The sequence below is a fragment of the Conger conger genome, chromosome 2 (assembly GCF_963514075.1).
Source record: "Conger conger chromosome 2, fConCon1.1, whole genome shotgun sequence".
Taxonomy (NCBI): domain Eukaryota; kingdom Metazoa; phylum Chordata; class Actinopteri; order Anguilliformes; family Congridae; genus Conger; species Conger conger.
In genome coordinates, this window is record NC_083761.1 from 43,471,015 (window position 1) to 43,487,021 (window position 16,007).

General features: G+C 43.7%; 2 protein-coding genes across 2 annotated transcripts; both read right to left on the reverse strand.

The window, feature by feature from the left end:
* Positions 1 to 2,135: 2,135 nt before the first annotated feature.
* On the reverse strand, positions 2,136 to 11,822 carry LOC133121226 (cilia- and flagella-associated protein 57-like). The gene is made up of 14 exons (XM_061230427.1): positions 11,805 to 11,822; positions 11,247 to 11,340; positions 10,434 to 10,603; positions 9,806 to 9,967; positions 8,541 to 8,690; positions 8,125 to 8,277; positions 7,536 to 7,617; positions 6,924 to 7,135; positions 6,064 to 6,162; positions 5,440 to 5,556; positions 4,709 to 4,840; positions 3,678 to 3,821; positions 3,042 to 3,177; positions 2,136 to 2,327 (listed from the first exon to the last, which is right to left on the reverse strand). Exons 1-14 carry the CDS (start codon positions 11,820 to 11,822, stop codon positions 2,227 to 2,229), a joined length of 1,770 nt encoding a protein of 589 aa, XP_061086411.1. The 3' UTR covers positions 2,136 to 2,226.
* A 479-nt stretch (positions 11,823 to 12,301) lies between these two features.
* Positions 12,302 to 15,064, reverse strand: LOC133121227 (uncharacterized). Its single transcript, XM_061230428.1, has 6 exons — positions 14,980 to 15,064; positions 14,359 to 14,600; positions 13,696 to 13,824; positions 13,360 to 13,443; positions 12,543 to 12,771; positions 12,302 to 12,324 (listed from the first exon to the last, which is right to left on the reverse strand). Exons 1-6 carry the CDS (start codon positions 15,056 to 15,058, stop codon positions 12,302 to 12,304), a joined length of 786 nt encoding a protein of 261 aa, XP_061086412.1. The 5' UTR covers positions 15,059 to 15,064.
* Between the last annotated feature and the right edge of the window lie 943 nt (positions 15,065 to 16,007).

Genomic DNA, 16,007 nt, shown 5'->3' on the forward strand with positions numbered 1-16,007 from the left:
TGGAAAAGCAAAGCGCGCTTTCTTGCATCAGGCTTTACAGTCTATTAACTCAATTTAAATGGATTTGGCTAAGGTGTATGTAAACTTCTGAATCAAGGCTCCAAAGCCACCTTACAGGACAAAAGAAGGTCTATTAGTAGGTGAGAGGGTGCTGTGGGTAGGTATTGGTGGTGTAAAACCCCACGCTAACCCAATGACAGAATTTAGCGAAGGCCGAAGGCGGTTTTGCGTGCTTGTTCTTCTGGTGTTGCTGGAAGAATATTAGTAGGATTAAATAGTAATGCGGAGAGTCTAGATCAGCTAATGAATAAACCCCGTAGTACCACTCTGCCTTCCGCACTTTACTGGTCTGGGCTGACCAAGAATCTCCACAGTAGGGTCAATACATTTACCTTCGTTATCTGACTCCATTTAAGATATAATTTAGAAATTTGGGTTTGAAACATACGCGAACCTCGGGAGTGATTACACTCGACTCTTACCTGCGCCACCATTACTCAATATATGCTCCCGGGATTAGCATTATTGCTGAAATCTCAGTTCGGCAGAGAACTCAGAGGCTGAGGGTCTAGCCAACACAATACATGCAAAACACTGCCATGACAGTTGCGAGCCCAGGTCGGTGTACATTAAATGGGCTCCTTAGAGTTAACTTGACAGGAACCAGCGTCGTAACGCCCAGAGGGTTCCCTTCGCACCAAATTACAAGAGCCATGCACCACCAATCCTTTTATGGGTCGAACTTGACGGCCTCTCTGCTTAGAACTACCACAAATTCTACCAAGCCACTGATCAGTTGGTCTTTAGCCACCATTTCCCCCTGAGTATTCAGTTGTAATTTAGGCTGAAAAGGTACAAGATGAATTAGAGTCATGGAGATCAAGCAAGCTCCAAACAAAATAGTTTATTCGCAGACAGGTAGGTTATTAGCTTTAGAATTCCAATAGTCAATTACAGAATACACAAATTAAGAATAGAGATAGAGTAAATCATCATACCTAGCCTGCGTTGGCTACACACAAACAATTACGATCTACCGCTGCTACACATACATACATACATACATACATACACAAGACATGTTGTGTGGGAAGATCGTATTCGACTTCCCACACAGCATATTGTATGTATATGTAAGTATCAGGGAGATCGTATTCGACTTCCTACACAACATGTCTTGTGTACGTATGTATGTATGTGTAGCAGTGGAAGATCGTAATCGGCTTCCCATACTCTGCATGTTCTACTATGTGTTTGTGTGTAGCCAACGCAGGCTAGGTATGATGATTTACTCTATCTCTATTCTTAATTTGTGTATCTGTAATTGCCTATTGGAATTCTAAAGCTAATAACCTACCGGTCTGCGAATAAACTATTTTGTTTGTAATTAGCGTGATCTCCATGACTCTAATTCATCTTGTACCTTTTTCAGCCTAAATGACAACTGAATACTCAGGGGAATGATATAGACCAGAGACCGACTGATCAGTGGCTTTGTATTATTCGTGGTAGTTCTAAGCTGAGAGGCCGTCAAGTTCGACCCATAAAAGGATTGGTGGTGCATGGCTCTTGTAATTTGGTGCGAAGGGAACCCATGGGCGTTACGACGCTGGTTCCTGTCAGATTCGCTCTAAGGAGCCCATTTAATGTACGCCGACCTAGGCTCGCAACTGTCATGTCAGTATAGTGCATGTATTGTGTTGGTTAGACCCTCAGCCTCTTTGTTCTCCACCGAACTGAGATTTCAGCAATAAATGCTAATCCCGGGAGCATATATTGAGTAATGGTGGCGCAGGTACGAGTCGCGTGAAATCACTCCCGAGGTTGCGTATGTTTCAAACCCAAATTTCTAAATTATATCTTAAATGGAGTCAACTAACGAAGGTAGATGTGTTGACCCTACTGTGGAGATTCTTGGTCAGCCCAGACAAGTAAAGAGCGGAAGGCAGAGTGGTACTACTGTCTTTGTAACGTGGTTTATTCATTAGCTGATCTAGACTCTCCGCATAGCGGTCATTACTATTAAACCCTACTAATATTCTTCCAGTAACAGCAGAAGGACAAGCACACAAAACCCCCTACGGCCCTCGCTAAATTCTGTCATTGGGTTAGCGTGAGGTTTTACAATAGGCTAAAAGAGGGTATTTTAGTAGGTGAGAGGGTGTTGTGGGTAGGTATTGGTGAATACTTCCCTGTTGGGTTGAGGATCTGTTGGAGCCGTTCGATCTAAGCACGCTGCCAGGGAATCAACCTCTGCGCTACCTCCTTACGGGTGAGATTAGTCGCCAGACTGTGTGGCGTACGCGGGGATGAAGTAGACCCTGGCCCTAGGGAAAGAACAGCTTGTTTCAGGCATATACAGCGAGTTCCTGTCTGCACCACAGCTGCAAAATGTCTACAAAATGGCTGCTGTGCATCATACAAAATGGCTGCCCTGGTCATCATACAAAATGGCTGCTCTGGGCATCATACAAAATGGCTGCCCTGGTCATCATACAAAATGGCTGCCCTGGTCATCATACAAAATGGCTGCTCTGGGCATCATACAAAATGGCGGCTGTGCATCATCCAGAATGGGTGAATGGTGAACACATCATTTCAGTTTCAAATGCGCGGGGGGGCAGGGGGTGCATGGGTACCTTCAGTGCAGATGAGGAACTTTATGTTAAGTGTACATTACTGCTGTCTGTAACAGTGCAGTGGACACGCCTCCCCCCCTTTCCCTCTGTAAATTGCACCTATGGATTAGCATGCTTCAATGCATATTGTTGCGTTTCATTTTACAGGTTATATTAAAAGATGTACTCTGTCCTAATTGAAAGTGCTTGTCATTTCCCAGGCTGACTGAGTAACCATTTGTCTCAGATACCAATATATCATAGGCCATGGCTGGGAGGATGGCTGTACATAATGCCTTTTTGTACTCTTTCTGCAGAAATAAAGACCCTCATAATTGGATCTGGTTTGAAGTGTTTTACAGTGTGGGAGTTTGTTCTTCAAACCAACAAAAGGAAGGTGATGAGTGCAAAAGGAAGACATACCTTTGGTGCCAGAGGAATTGGATGGCTTCTTCCTCCTGTAAACTGACAACTGGTTCTCATAATCGTGGACCTTATCTTGAGAGTCCTTTAGCGCTCTTTTGAAATCGTTGAGCTCTTTGATCAAGGTGGAATTTTCCTGCACGAAGACAACAACCAAGCACAATATTGACTGTACCACACGTTCAAATTCTGTCAACACCGATCTTGCTTTCATAACTCCCAAAGGAGGCCAGGTTCACTTGCATTCAGTGTATTCCATGACCTAAAGGACAAGGCGTCAGAGTATCAGGGTTTTAACTGCTGGTTGATTAACCACTTTAAACACATAGTTGAGTCGATCAGCTGTCATTCTGAAAGCGTCATCATTTAAATCATAAAACACATCTTAAAAATGCCAAAAGTGCCAATGAATGCAGAGAGCTAAGATAACAGGCACGTGAATCATTCCATCCTGGGAGAAAGCCTCCTCTTGGTGGATTCCATTCAGTGTATTAACCTCTTTCCCCTGTCGGTAGACCCGGCTGCTATACGTTACATTACAGAACATAATACTTTAATTAGCATATGCTTTTATCCTAAGCAATAGGAGAGCCATTTCCATCCCTGGTTAACAGTATGTCATAAAATGACCCTTACTTGTATCAGTTTGAATCTTTGAGTGCTGTGGAACTCAGTCTCTTTGGACAGTTTCCTCTGGAGAGACTTCACCATGTTCCTGGCAACATCGACCTCCTCGCGGCCGTCTCTCAGCTTGCCCAGGTCCTGCCGCAGGAGATCTTCCTGAAAAACAATGAGTCTCTGAGCATTCCCTACGCTGCAGGCCACACAGTGCTAAAGGAGAGCTAGCACAGATTATACACCCCACAGACCACACAGTGCTAAAGGAGAGCTAGCACAGATTATACACCCCACAGACCACACAGTGCTAAAGGAGAGCTAGCACAGATTATACACTCTACAGGCCACACAGTGCTAAAGGAGAGCTAGCAGAGATTATACACCCTACAGACCACACAGTGCTAAAGGAGAGCTAGCACAGATTATACACCCCACAGACCACACAGTGCTAAAGGAGAGCTGGCACTGATTGAAGAGACAAGTAGGTGCTTTCTGTCATAAACGCAATTTTCGAGTTAACAATAGTTTGAGACCTCAAATCACCTCAACACTGAAGATTTGTGTTCCTTCTCTTATTGATATAAATGCACCTGAACATGTTCATATTTTCTTGTGCATCACATTTGGAAAAATATTATAAATATAAAAATGTTTGCTTAGAAATGCCTATGAGGGATGAGGGGGAGACATTGGCTCAGGCAGTAAGAGCAGTCATCTGGCATTTGGAGGGTTGCTGGTTCAATCCTGCCCTGGGGGTGTCGAAGTGTCCCTGAGCAAGATACCTAACCCCCAAATTCTCCTGATGAGCTGGTTGGTGCCTTGCATGGCAGCCAATCGCTGTTGGTGTGTGAATGTGTATATGAATGGGTGAATGAGAAGCATCAATTGCGCAGTGCTTTGGATAAAGGCGTTATATGCCGACCATTTCCCATTTACATATGAGGTTAAGTAGGTGTCACTTACAGCTACATGCATCTTACTCTTACTCTTATCATTGCATGTCGCTCTGGATAAGTGCATCTGCCAAATGCCTGTAATGTAATACTCACATCAGACTGCCGTATGTACCGCGCATGCATCTGAAGCACACTTTCTTTCAGCCTCTTGGGATCCTGTATGAAGCCCACACAGCTAAGGAGGTCAGCCTTGAATCTTTTCACCACAGTACTTGTATCGCATGCCTGCAAAGAGAACGAGGGTAATGAATGAGGGTACCTGTCGAAAACAGGTCAGACCAGTGGTTTATCAGAGTAAAATACAGGGATTATCCCCTTGTAGTAGGCCCTCTTATTCAGTATTAGTGGGTCTGTGGTTAGTGTGATTTGCATGACTTTCCCATATTAGCAACCCCTGGGCCAGATTAATATACAGTAATTATTACGGCTATGGGGCGACATTGGCTCAGGCAGTAAGAGCAGTCATGAGGCAGTGGGAGGGTTGCCGGTTCGATTCCACTCTGGGTGTGTTGAAGTGTCCCTGAGCAAGACACCTCACCCCCAAAAGCTCCTGACGAGCAGGTTGGTGCCTTGAATGGCAGCTAATCGCCGTTGGTGTGTGAGCGTGTGTATAAATGGGTGAATGAGAACAATTGTACAGCGCTTTAGATGAAGGCACAATATTTTAAAAATGCCAACCAACCATTATGGTAGGCCCCAGATCAGTGACACACTGGGGTTATGCCCTTACAGTAGGCTCCTGGTCAGTGTGATACACAGGGTCTATCCCCCTGCAGTAGACCACTGCTCTGTGTGATATATTAGGCTCCAGGTCTGGTACGCACCCTCTCCATTTTTTTCCGCATATCCTTGTCTTTGGCATTCAGCTTCAGTTTGAGGTCTGTGATGCTTCTCTCCTGCCGGGATTTTTGCGCGCTGGACTGGATCAGTTCCTCCTCCATCTACAAATCAAACACGTTTAATCATCTAAAGTTTGCAAAGGCCATTTAAACGTGGATCTCGAAAGTATACATCCATAGGCAACAAGAGCATCCTCTCTCTGAGACAAGCACAGATTAGGTCTTTTGCCCAGTTGCATAAAGGTAAGGGTAAGGGAAACAGTTAAGTGCTTTGCTGTAGGAAAATTCGAGCATAACTATAGATGTGTTTTATCATTGACTGTAGGCTATACAATAACAAGCTATACATTCTCACATTACATTATTGGCATTTGGCAGACGCTCTTATCCAGAGCGACGTATGGTTGATTAGACTAAGCAGGAGACAATCCTCCCCTGGAGCAATGCGGGGTTTAGGGCCTAGCTCAAGGGCCCAACAGCTGTGCAGATCTTACTGTGGCTACACCGGGATTAGAACCACCGACCTTGTGTGTCCCAGTCATTTACCTTAACCACTACACTACAGGCCACCCCATTCTCCATTCGCTAAGGTTATAACCCCTAACCTACCTTCAGCTCTTTGATCTGCGTTGTCAGTTCTTTAACACGGTTGTCCAGAATGAATTTCATGCTTTGCAGGTCAGTGTTCCTCTCCCTCATTTCTGAAATCTGAATGAGAGAAAGGCCTTTATATTCCTCGACACGCAATGTAAAAGGGAGCTGTTCTGCTCCACAAACCTTTTCAGATATGTTTGATTGTATGCTATTGGATTCTGTTTGAAGATGGAATGGGAGTTTGATGGATGTCCTCTGAAAATAAACTCACTTTTTCCTGAATGTTTTCATTCCTCATCATAATCTGTTGTTTCAGGCCCAAGACGTCATTTTCCAGATTGCTAATGATATTCAGGTTCTTCTTCACCTCTGCCTCAAGTTTCTCAATCTTTTCACTCTTGATTTCCCCCAGGCACTCAAACTACAGGGACAAAATTCACTCCACATTTATAAGGTGCTTTACTGAGAAATAACATTCACAAGAATAAATGTTGATTATTATGCTATCTCCACCCAATTGTGCCTTTTACCTTCACATCAAATGGCTACATTTGAAATTAAATGTTAATATTTTACACAGAAATCAAATGTTTACAAAAATATGAATGCTTGTTGAATGTGTAATGTAGAAGAGTGCTACCTGAGCTAGCTCCTGGACTGACTGAATTGACATGTGACTATTCACATCCTCGATGTGACTATCTACACTGTGTGGAATGCGACCGTTTTTAAAATACGGTGTGTTCCCCTGGGCCCCATCTACACTGTATGGAATGTGACCGATTTGAAAATACTTGTTGCATCCTGAAAGGGGTTGGGTTCATCACCCTTACACTCCTCTCCATTAGCAGCCTGGCAAGCTAGGCTAACCCCACCTGCTGAAGCTGGTGCCGGTGCTCCTCCAGTCTGAACTCGTAGGAGCTGGTGAGCTGCTCCAGTCTGGACTCGTAGGAGCTGGTGAGCTGCTCTATCTCTCGCTTATGGCCGGTCTCCGCACCCTGCAGCTGCTGCCTGTACTCCTCCAGCTCCTCCTGCAGCAAATGTGAGGCTACATTCCCCTGCCATAGCTTCTCGTGCATGGTCGAGTCTGCAAAGGAGGGATGGTCACAGAGCTGCACACTCAGAGATGGCCAGCAAAATATATCTGACTACCAAAGTCGAGCAACATTAAACCGTACAAAAAAACAAGTGCACAACATCCATTATGTATGAAATCCATACAGGCAAATTCACACATACGAAATATGACCACATGCAACATCACTCTTAAAGGTACAATAGGTAAGATTTTTGGGTTAAAACATTGTTAAAATCCCTTCCTATCATTGAAAAAGGCTCACTGACATGGTGACTCACCCTGTGTTGACAGTCCTTAAATTCGGGTTTCAAAATATAAAAAAAAGTTTTCACAAAAGTAATTGTCCTGAATAGAGTACCATTGAAAAGGTGTTGGTGGCTTTATTTAATTACTGATAACCAGTTCTTACTTAAATCCTCCACCATTTGCCCCACTGCTTCCAAAGTCTTGTCGTGTTCCGACACCAACTCCTCCTTTTCTGCCTCAAGATCCTACAGGGAGATTAAAGCGAGACGATCAGGTCAGCAACAATAAAAAAGACTTTGTGTTTACGGCAGTGGCATCAATAGGGACGGTCTTGTATAATGGTGCTGTGAGGCTTGACGCAGCGATCAGACGTGCGTTTAGGACAGCGAATGTTCCAGGGGGAACTACGTTTGCAGACAACAGTTACTGTTGAACTATTTGAAATTAACATTCCATTTAGTTCGTCACCAACGCATTTTGAACAAAAATGGATGCAGCTTAGATTTAACAATGTCAGCTAGCTGATTAGTTGCTTATCTGTGATGTCTTTTTTAAAGTAAGAACAAATATTAACATTGATTAAAGTGCATTATAACCGCCAAATAATCGTTGACTTTTGTTCTGTCCGTTGGCAGCTATTTCCGTTCACGGCAGCGCACTAATTAAAAAAATAGCTAACGTTTTGTGGCGAACAGAAAATAAGTTTTAAAATGTTGGCGAACGTTAGCTAACGTCTCATCCTTTCGGCTCACCATGATCTGTTGCCGCATAGCCTTGGTCTCCTGAGTGAACTCCTCCTTCATCTCTTTCACATTGCAGTCATGCTGCATGTCCCTCAGCTGTAGCACTAACTTCTCTGTCTGCAGCGTTTGCATCTTTTCTTTCAGTTCCATCATGATTGAGTTCTGAAAGAGCACAGATATAGGCCTTAGTTTAGTCATATTTGTGAATACACTCACTGGTAGACCTGTACACCAGTTTCTTGATGCAAATATTTAAATCAGCCAATCATGTGGCAGCAACAAAATGCATATAAGCATGCAGACATGGTCAAGAAGGGGGCTGTTCTGCTACACAAACCTTTTCAGATATGTTTGATTGTATGCTATTGGATTCTGTTTGAAGATGGAATGGGAGTTTGAGGAATGTCCTCTGAAAATAAACTCACTTTTTCCTGAATGTTTTCATTCCTCAACATAATCTGTTGTTTCAGGCCCAAGACGTCATTTTCCAGATTGCTAATGATATTCAGGTTCTTCTTCACCTCTGCCTCAAGTTTCTCAATCCTTTTACTCTTGATTTCCCCCAGGCACTCAAACTACAGGGACAAAAGTCACTCCACATTTATAAGGTGCTTTACTGAGAAATAACATTCACAAGAATAAATGTTGATTATTATGCTGCCTTCCAGATATCTCGGAAACACAGAATTCATGACCTTCCAACCGGAAAGATTACTGGAACAGCCTGTTAATTCAGAATTGTTGGATAGTCGGGTATCGTTTTTCAGCTCTGTTGTCAAGTAACAGGACACTGACATCATTTAAAACGGCTCGATTGACAGTATAGCTACACAATGACAGTGAAAAAAAAGTCAACTCCTGCATAATTTTTCTGATCCCAAGGAACAGTGTATGTTAAAAAGTCTGATGGTTGTAGTGTTCAGAAAGCACCAGCGCAAGTGACAGTTTCTGGCCAACCTTCATGTTATTAACGGTTGCTACGAAGTAACCATGGGAACGCTCCTACCTCCCAAGTTGGACCTACAGTATGAGTTTCCGAGTTCACCTGGAACGCAACATAAGTCTTAAACAGCTCTGCGTCACTTGGCCACACTAGTCAAGTATTACCTGAGGTGTGTTCATGATCGCAAACATTAGCATATGTTCACAAACATATTCAAACTTTTTTCTGTTCTCCGCAAACGTTAGCTATCTATTTGAAAAGGTAGTGCACCGACGGGAAAGACGCGGAGAGAACAAAAGTTGACAATTATTTGGCTGCTATAATACACTCTAATCAATGTAATATTTGTTCTTGCCTTAAAAAATAAATCACAGGTAGCCTAAGCAACGAATATGCTGGCTAGCATTGTTAAATCCAAGTCGCCTCCATCTGTATTCAAAATGGTGTCGAACTAAATGGAATGTTCATTTAAAATCGTTCAACAGCCAGGGTTTGCTGCAAACTTAGTTTGCCGTGCGCGTTCGCTGTCTTGAACGCACCTCATCTCTGTGTCAGTTGGCCACACTAGTCAGGTATTACCTCATAACTAGGATGCAGCCAAACAGACATACTAATTTGCTTCACAAACACCCATAACCCATCTGTATCTACAGAACATATAAAACGATAGCAACCTTCCATAACCTTTAAAGTTCCATAGCTTTTCATAAACACTCAAAGCAAAGGCAGTTTGCTTGGTTGCCATACCCGTTTCTTCATGATCCTGGCTTCATCCTTGTACTGGGCACTCATGTCCCTCATGGTTTTTGACTTGGCCTTGTACTTGCATCGTAAGGCAAAGATCTCCTCCGCCATCGTCTTCAGTATGAGCTCGTACTCCATCTTCTGCCACTGCGCCTTGTCCTTGCACTGGGGCCGGAATGAGACAAGCAGGGCGTAGGTTCAGGTCAGAAAGACCTTCATCTGGTCTGGCACCAGAACTAATCTCCACCCAATTGTGCTTTTACCATCACATCAAATGGCTACATTCAAAATTAAATGTTAATATTTTACACAGAAATCGAATGTTTACACAAATATGAATGCTTGTTGAATGTGTAATTTAGAAGAGTGCTTCCTGAGCTAGCTCCTGGACTGACTGAATTGACATGTGACTATTCACATCCTCGATGTGACTATCTACACTGTGTGGAATGTGACCGTTTTTAAAATATGGTTGCGTTCCCCTGGAACCCGTCTACACTGTTTGGAATGTGACCAATTTTAAAATACTGGTTGCATCCTGAAAGGGGTTGGGTTCATCACCCTTATGCTCCTCTCCATTAGCAGCCTGGCAAGCTAGGCTAACGGCCTGGGGCAGCGGAGCAGATCCCACCTGCTGAAGTTGGAACCGGTGCTCCTCCTCGTAGGAGTTGGTGAGCTGCTCAATCGCTCGCTTATGGCCGGTCTCTGCGCTCTGCAGCTGCTGCCTGCACTCCTCCAGCTCCTGCTGCAGCAAATGCGATGCTTCATACTCCTGCCTCAGCTTCCCGTGCATGCTCAAGTCTGCAAAGGAGGGATGGTCACAGAGCTGCCAAAGTCGAGTGACATTAAACCATACAAAAACAAGTGCACAACATCCATTATGTATGAAATCCATACAGGCAAATTCATATTTTGAATGTGTGAAATTTTACCACATGCAACATCACTCTTAAAGGCACAATAGGTAAGATTTTTGGGTTAAAACATTGTTAAAATCCCTTCCTATCATTGAAAAAGGCTCACTGACATGGTGACTACAGTCCTTAAATTCGAGTTTCAAAATATACAGGCCGGCACTCTGAACCTAAACATCGTACAGCTGTACAGTAATCCAAGCTCATTGGCTGAAAATTGGTTCGAATTGCCACAGCCAATGGCATTTTAACATCAGTGCGGTTCACAGAGAAGGGGGAGGTACAAACTGTTGTGGTTTGAATATGTTTGTCGCTACTATTCCTCTCTTGACCTTTAGAAGTCCGAAATTACCTATTGCACCTTAGAGGACAAGAGCGGCTAGGGTTTATGTCCATTTCAGTCCTTCAGGCAGCCCTGGTCGAGGAGGCCCGGTAAGTTTTCACAAAAGTAATTGCCCTGAATAGCGTACCATTGAGAAGAACCTATGGGTGTTGGTGGCTTTATTTAATTACTGATAAACAGTTCTTACTTAAATCCTCCACCACTTGTGTGTGCTCTTCCCTCACTGCTTTCAAAGTCTTGTCGTGTTCCGACACCAACTCCTCCTTTTCTGCCTCAAGATCCTACAGGGAGATTAAAGCGAGACGATCAGGTCAGCAACAATAAAAAAGACTTTGTGTTTACGGCAGTGGCATCAATAGGGACGGTCTTGTATAATGGTGCTGTGAGGCTTGACGCAGCGATCAGACGTGCGTTACTGTTGAACTATTTGAAATTAACATTCCATTTAATTCGTCACCAACGCATTTTGAACAAAAATGGATGCAGCTTAGATTTAACAATGTCAGCTAGCTGATTAGTTGCTTATCTGTGATGTCTTTTTTAAAGTAAGAACAAATATTAACATTGATCAAAGTGCATTATAACCGCCAAATAATCGTTTACTTTTGTTCTCTCCGTTGGCAGCCATTTCTGTTCACGGCAGCGCACTAATTTTAAAAATAGTTAGCTAACGTTTTGTGGGGAACAGAAAAGAAGTTTTAAAATGTTGGCGAACGTTAGCTAACGTCTCATCCTTTCGGCTCACCATGATCTGTTGCCGCATAGCCTTGGTCTCCTGAGTGAACTCCTCCTTCATCTCTTTCACATTGCAGTCATGCTGCATGTCCCTCAGCTGTAGCGCTAACTTCTCTGTCTGCAGCGTTCGCATCTTTTCTTTCAGTTCCATCATGATTGAGCTCTGAAAGAGCACAGATATAGGGCTTAGTTTCGTCATATTTGTGAATACACTGTTAGACCTGTACACCAGTTTATTGATGCAAATATTTAAATCAGCCAATCATGTGGCAGCAACTAAATGCATACAAGCAGGCAGACATTGAAAAACATTTTTTTCCCCCAGTGGTTTAGACAAGAGTGAACATATGTACCAGGTCAGACTGGGTGATATGGGTCTCCTCCAGATCAGTCTTGGTGGAGGTGGTCTCCTCCAGGTCAGCCATGGTGGTACAGGTCTCCTGCAGATCAGCCTTGGTGGTGCAGGTCTCCTGCAGATCAGCCTCGGTGGTATAGGTCTCCTGCCGATCAGCCTTGGTGGTGTAGGTCTCCTGCAGATCAGCCTTGGTGGTGTAGGTCTCCTGCAGATCAGCCTTGGTGGTGAAGGTCTCCTGCAGATCAGCCTTGGTGGTGTAGGTCTCCTGCAGATCAGCCTTGGTGGTGTAGGTCTCCTGCAGATCAGCCTTGGTGGTGTAGGTCTCCTGCAGATCAGCCTTGGTGGTGAAGGTCTCCTGCAGATCAGCCTTGGTGGTGAAGGTCTCCTGCAGACCAGTCTTGGTGGTGTAGGTCTCCTGTAGATCAGCCTTGGTGGTGTAGGTCTCCTGCAGATCAGCCTTGGTGGTGTAGGTCTCCTGCAGATCAGCCTTGGTGGTGTAGGTCTCCTGCAGGTCAGCTTTGGTGGTGTAGGTGTCCTCCAGGTTACAGTGGGTAATAAGGGTCTCCTCCAGGTCATACTTGGTGTTGTGGGTCCCTGGGTTGGCTGGCACTTCTGTGATGATCTGTCAAGCACAACAACAGCAGCAGCGTGACTTTGCTTCACAAACACGCAGGCACACTGACTGTAAAGCCGTTTCTCAAATCTCGCCTTTTAAAATGGCACTGTCAAACCCTCACAAAATAAAAAAATAAAAAAGTGAAAGATGCAATTCATCTATTCAGTGCATTTAAAATACTGGAAGGCTTTAAGATTAGACATCAAAACACTCCATGTGAAGGTTTGTGACTTCCACAGTCTGTAGTTTTAGTCCACATCAGGTACAATTCACGTGATAATTTATTTCAAAACCACAATGGAATTATGCATCACTGTAAATGAAATTGTGGTTAAAACTATTTATTCAACCTATTTAACCATATATTTGTGGCTAAAGTACATGACCGGGACCCGGAAGGTTGGTGGTTCAAGCCCCGGTGTAGCCATGATAAGATCTGTGCACTGTTGGACCCTTGAGCAAGGCCCTTATAGTCTAATCAACTATAAGTTGCTCTGGATAAAATAAATAACAAGTTACCATGTTTTGGAGCGAGATCTGTCCCAACAGACAGAATCTCTCAATGAAAGCAAAGAAAGGAGGTCTTTCACTCACCTGGCTGTCTGGGATCTCTGTGAGAGCGCAGTCTGTCCACACGGTGGAGATGGTCTCATCGGGGCTAAGGTGTTCCACTGGGGCCTGGATGAAAGCATCAGCTAAATAACTCATTTAAAGTCAATGAGGACTGGTTCTGCAGAGCTGCAGGCTCTTTATTGACCCAATGGTGAGGATATTTTTATTTTGCTGCTTTCAATCACCAGTAGAAAGAACCCGTCACAGTTTAAAGCTAGATCATTACAACATTAAACTTCTTCATAAGCAGACCATTCTGCATCAACCAAACTTGCAATACGTTATTCTTATACTTATACTTATACAGTCTATACTCACTTCTATATCGGTCAGGTCGGCGCTGTAGAGCTGGCCTTGGTCGGTGCAGGTGGATGAGGTGGCCTCTGACAGATTATCATACATGGCCACAACCTGAGTGGGATCGTGCCTGTAGGTGTCTGAGGGGATCTGAGAAATATATACACAAAGGCATATATTAATAACCAAACATGAATTTCTGTGGTACAGACGATACCTTTGCCATTAGTATAAAATGTATGATGCTGCTTTATGGCATTGATCTTCACTCTAAGGAAAAAGATGGTTCCAAAAGGAACCCTGTGATTCCATTTTTTTTCTGAGGGTGCATGTTCTTCACCACAACGTATCAATAAAATAAGCCATTTTGGTTTAAGCCATTCTGGCCGTTTCCAGACACGCAGATCTTTGTGTTGTCCTTCAGAGAGAGGGCTCTCACAGACTGTGTCTACGTGTACGATCGCAGGCCTCAGCTAAAAACCCCTTTCCATTTTATTTCACGAGCGCAACTCAAATCCAAACTGCGACACTGGACAAGAATCTCGCATTGTTCATGAATTATACTGTTTCCAGAGCAACACGTTCTGAGTGGGTCGCCCTGCTGGGGGAGTCCTCTTTAACACACATGATAAAACTACAACTATAGCGTGAGGCTTCTCCCTGTGCCCTGTGATTGACACTTACCTGATTCATGGGGTGGGAGCAGAACAGTGTCCAGTCCGGCGCTCCTGATTGGCCGAGGAGGTATTTGCAGTCACGCGAGAACACGGAGGCGTCCTCCCCTCTCAGGGCACGCAGGCTCTGGTTCTTCTCCTGCAGGTTGTACACGGGGATGATGTCCCTCTCCCGCAGCACCAACACAGCCTGGTCGCGTCCGTCAGCGCTGACGGCCATGGCCAGCATCATGCGCGGGCTCCTCTGGGATGCTGGGAGAACGCACTGGTAATGAACTTCCCTCCACACATGTGATTTACATGTGAATTTAAAGATTTGCACATTATTCAAATTAAGACCACGCTCACTATAATTCACACATGAATAGAACATTTCACAGGGGCCACGCTGAATCATTTGCACCGTAACATTTTCACATGTCATTGACTTTTTAATATAAATAGAACCAATGACCGGATAAGAAACACGTTACTCCCCCATAATAGTTAATCAGGTAGGGAGTGGTTGGTATTTTCCCCCATATATCAGCTCAATTCAAGGATCGGTCTTACTTTTTGTTTCAGGATTTCGTTGCAATAACGGGCTTATTAGTATCAATACCTAGAATTAAATGTTGAAATTCTCGCTCACCGTTGAAGTTGCTGCCAGAAAGGAAACGTCGGTAAGACGCTCCAGTCTCCGCTCCGAGGACAAAGTCGGCTGAAGACATGCTGCTACACTCGGGGAATGGAAAGCATTACGCTATTAAACAATGTGCTTGTAATCAAGACACGTATAAAGACCACAGCAATCATTCATACCAAAGGCGGCTGCATGGCCAAATGAGATGGTGTATCAGTAGTATTTTTTTGTATGCATACTGTAGTTGCTTCACTTACCTCTTGCTATATTGCTGTAATGTAAAATCGAAAAAAAATGTTATTTCCCGTTAATCTTCGCGAAGACTGACGTGGTATTCGTGTGACATGAATATTTAACTGCGCTTCAATGCCATACTTTTGTGACGCAAGAGAAAGAGCATCTGCAAAAGCGGTGGTCAATCTACTTTGTGACGCAATTAAGTATGACGCATTGGGTAATTCCAGACATTAAACAAATAAAATGGAATTGATAGGAATTCAACCGACAACGGTAAAGGCAGTGTTCCATAATTCAATTTTTATGGAATAAAAAAAAAATCGCCAGGCATTAAACAGAATGGCCAATTGAAGTATACAATGTTATGATTATTTTTAGTGAATGTTTAAAATAGGAATTTAAAATTTAGAGCAGGGGTGCCCACACTTTTTTGGCTTGCGATCTGCTTTTCCAATGACCAGCACGACGCGATATACCGGGGTGTAGTTGTTGACATGCAAATTATGTACAAACCTGGAAACTGAACGTAGCTTATAAAAATGTACCTTGCATTACTGCATGGACCCTGATTTATTGATTTTATTTTGACACAGTTTAGCAATTTACTAGGTATTTTAGATTTTTTTTCCTGTAGCCTATCCACTTAGAGTTATAATGTGTTCAGAGATGCTTTTCAGCATACCACTGCACTGTAATGTGTGGTTATTTGCGTGACTGTCAGCTTTGACCAGTCTGGCCGTTCTCTGAGTTCCTCATTAAAAAGGTGTTTCTGTCTGCAGAACTGCTGCTCATTGGATTAT

Coding starts and splice junctions, on each gene's coding strand:
- LOC133121226 (XM_061230427.1), bottom strand. Junction 9,968..10,433: donor ACCGGTTCCAACTTCAGCAG/GTGGGATCTGCT, acceptor TTCCGGCCCCAG/TGCAAGGACAAGGCGCAGTG. Junction 3,822..4,708: donor GGTACATACGGCAGTCTGAT/GTGAGTATTACA, acceptor ATTGTTTTTCAG/GAAGATCTCCTGCGGCAGGA.
- LOC133121227 (XM_061230428.1), bottom strand. CDS start 15,058: ATGTCTTCAGCCGACTTTGTCCTCGGAGCGGAGACTGGAGCGTCTTAC. Junction 12,772..13,359: donor CAGAGATCCCAGACAGCCAG/GTGAGTGAAAGA, acceptor TGTGCTTGACAG/ATCATCACAGAAGTGCCAGC. Junction 12,325..12,542: donor GACCTACACCACCAAGACTG/GTCTGCAGGAGA, acceptor GCTGATCTGCAG/GAGACCTACACCACCAAGGC.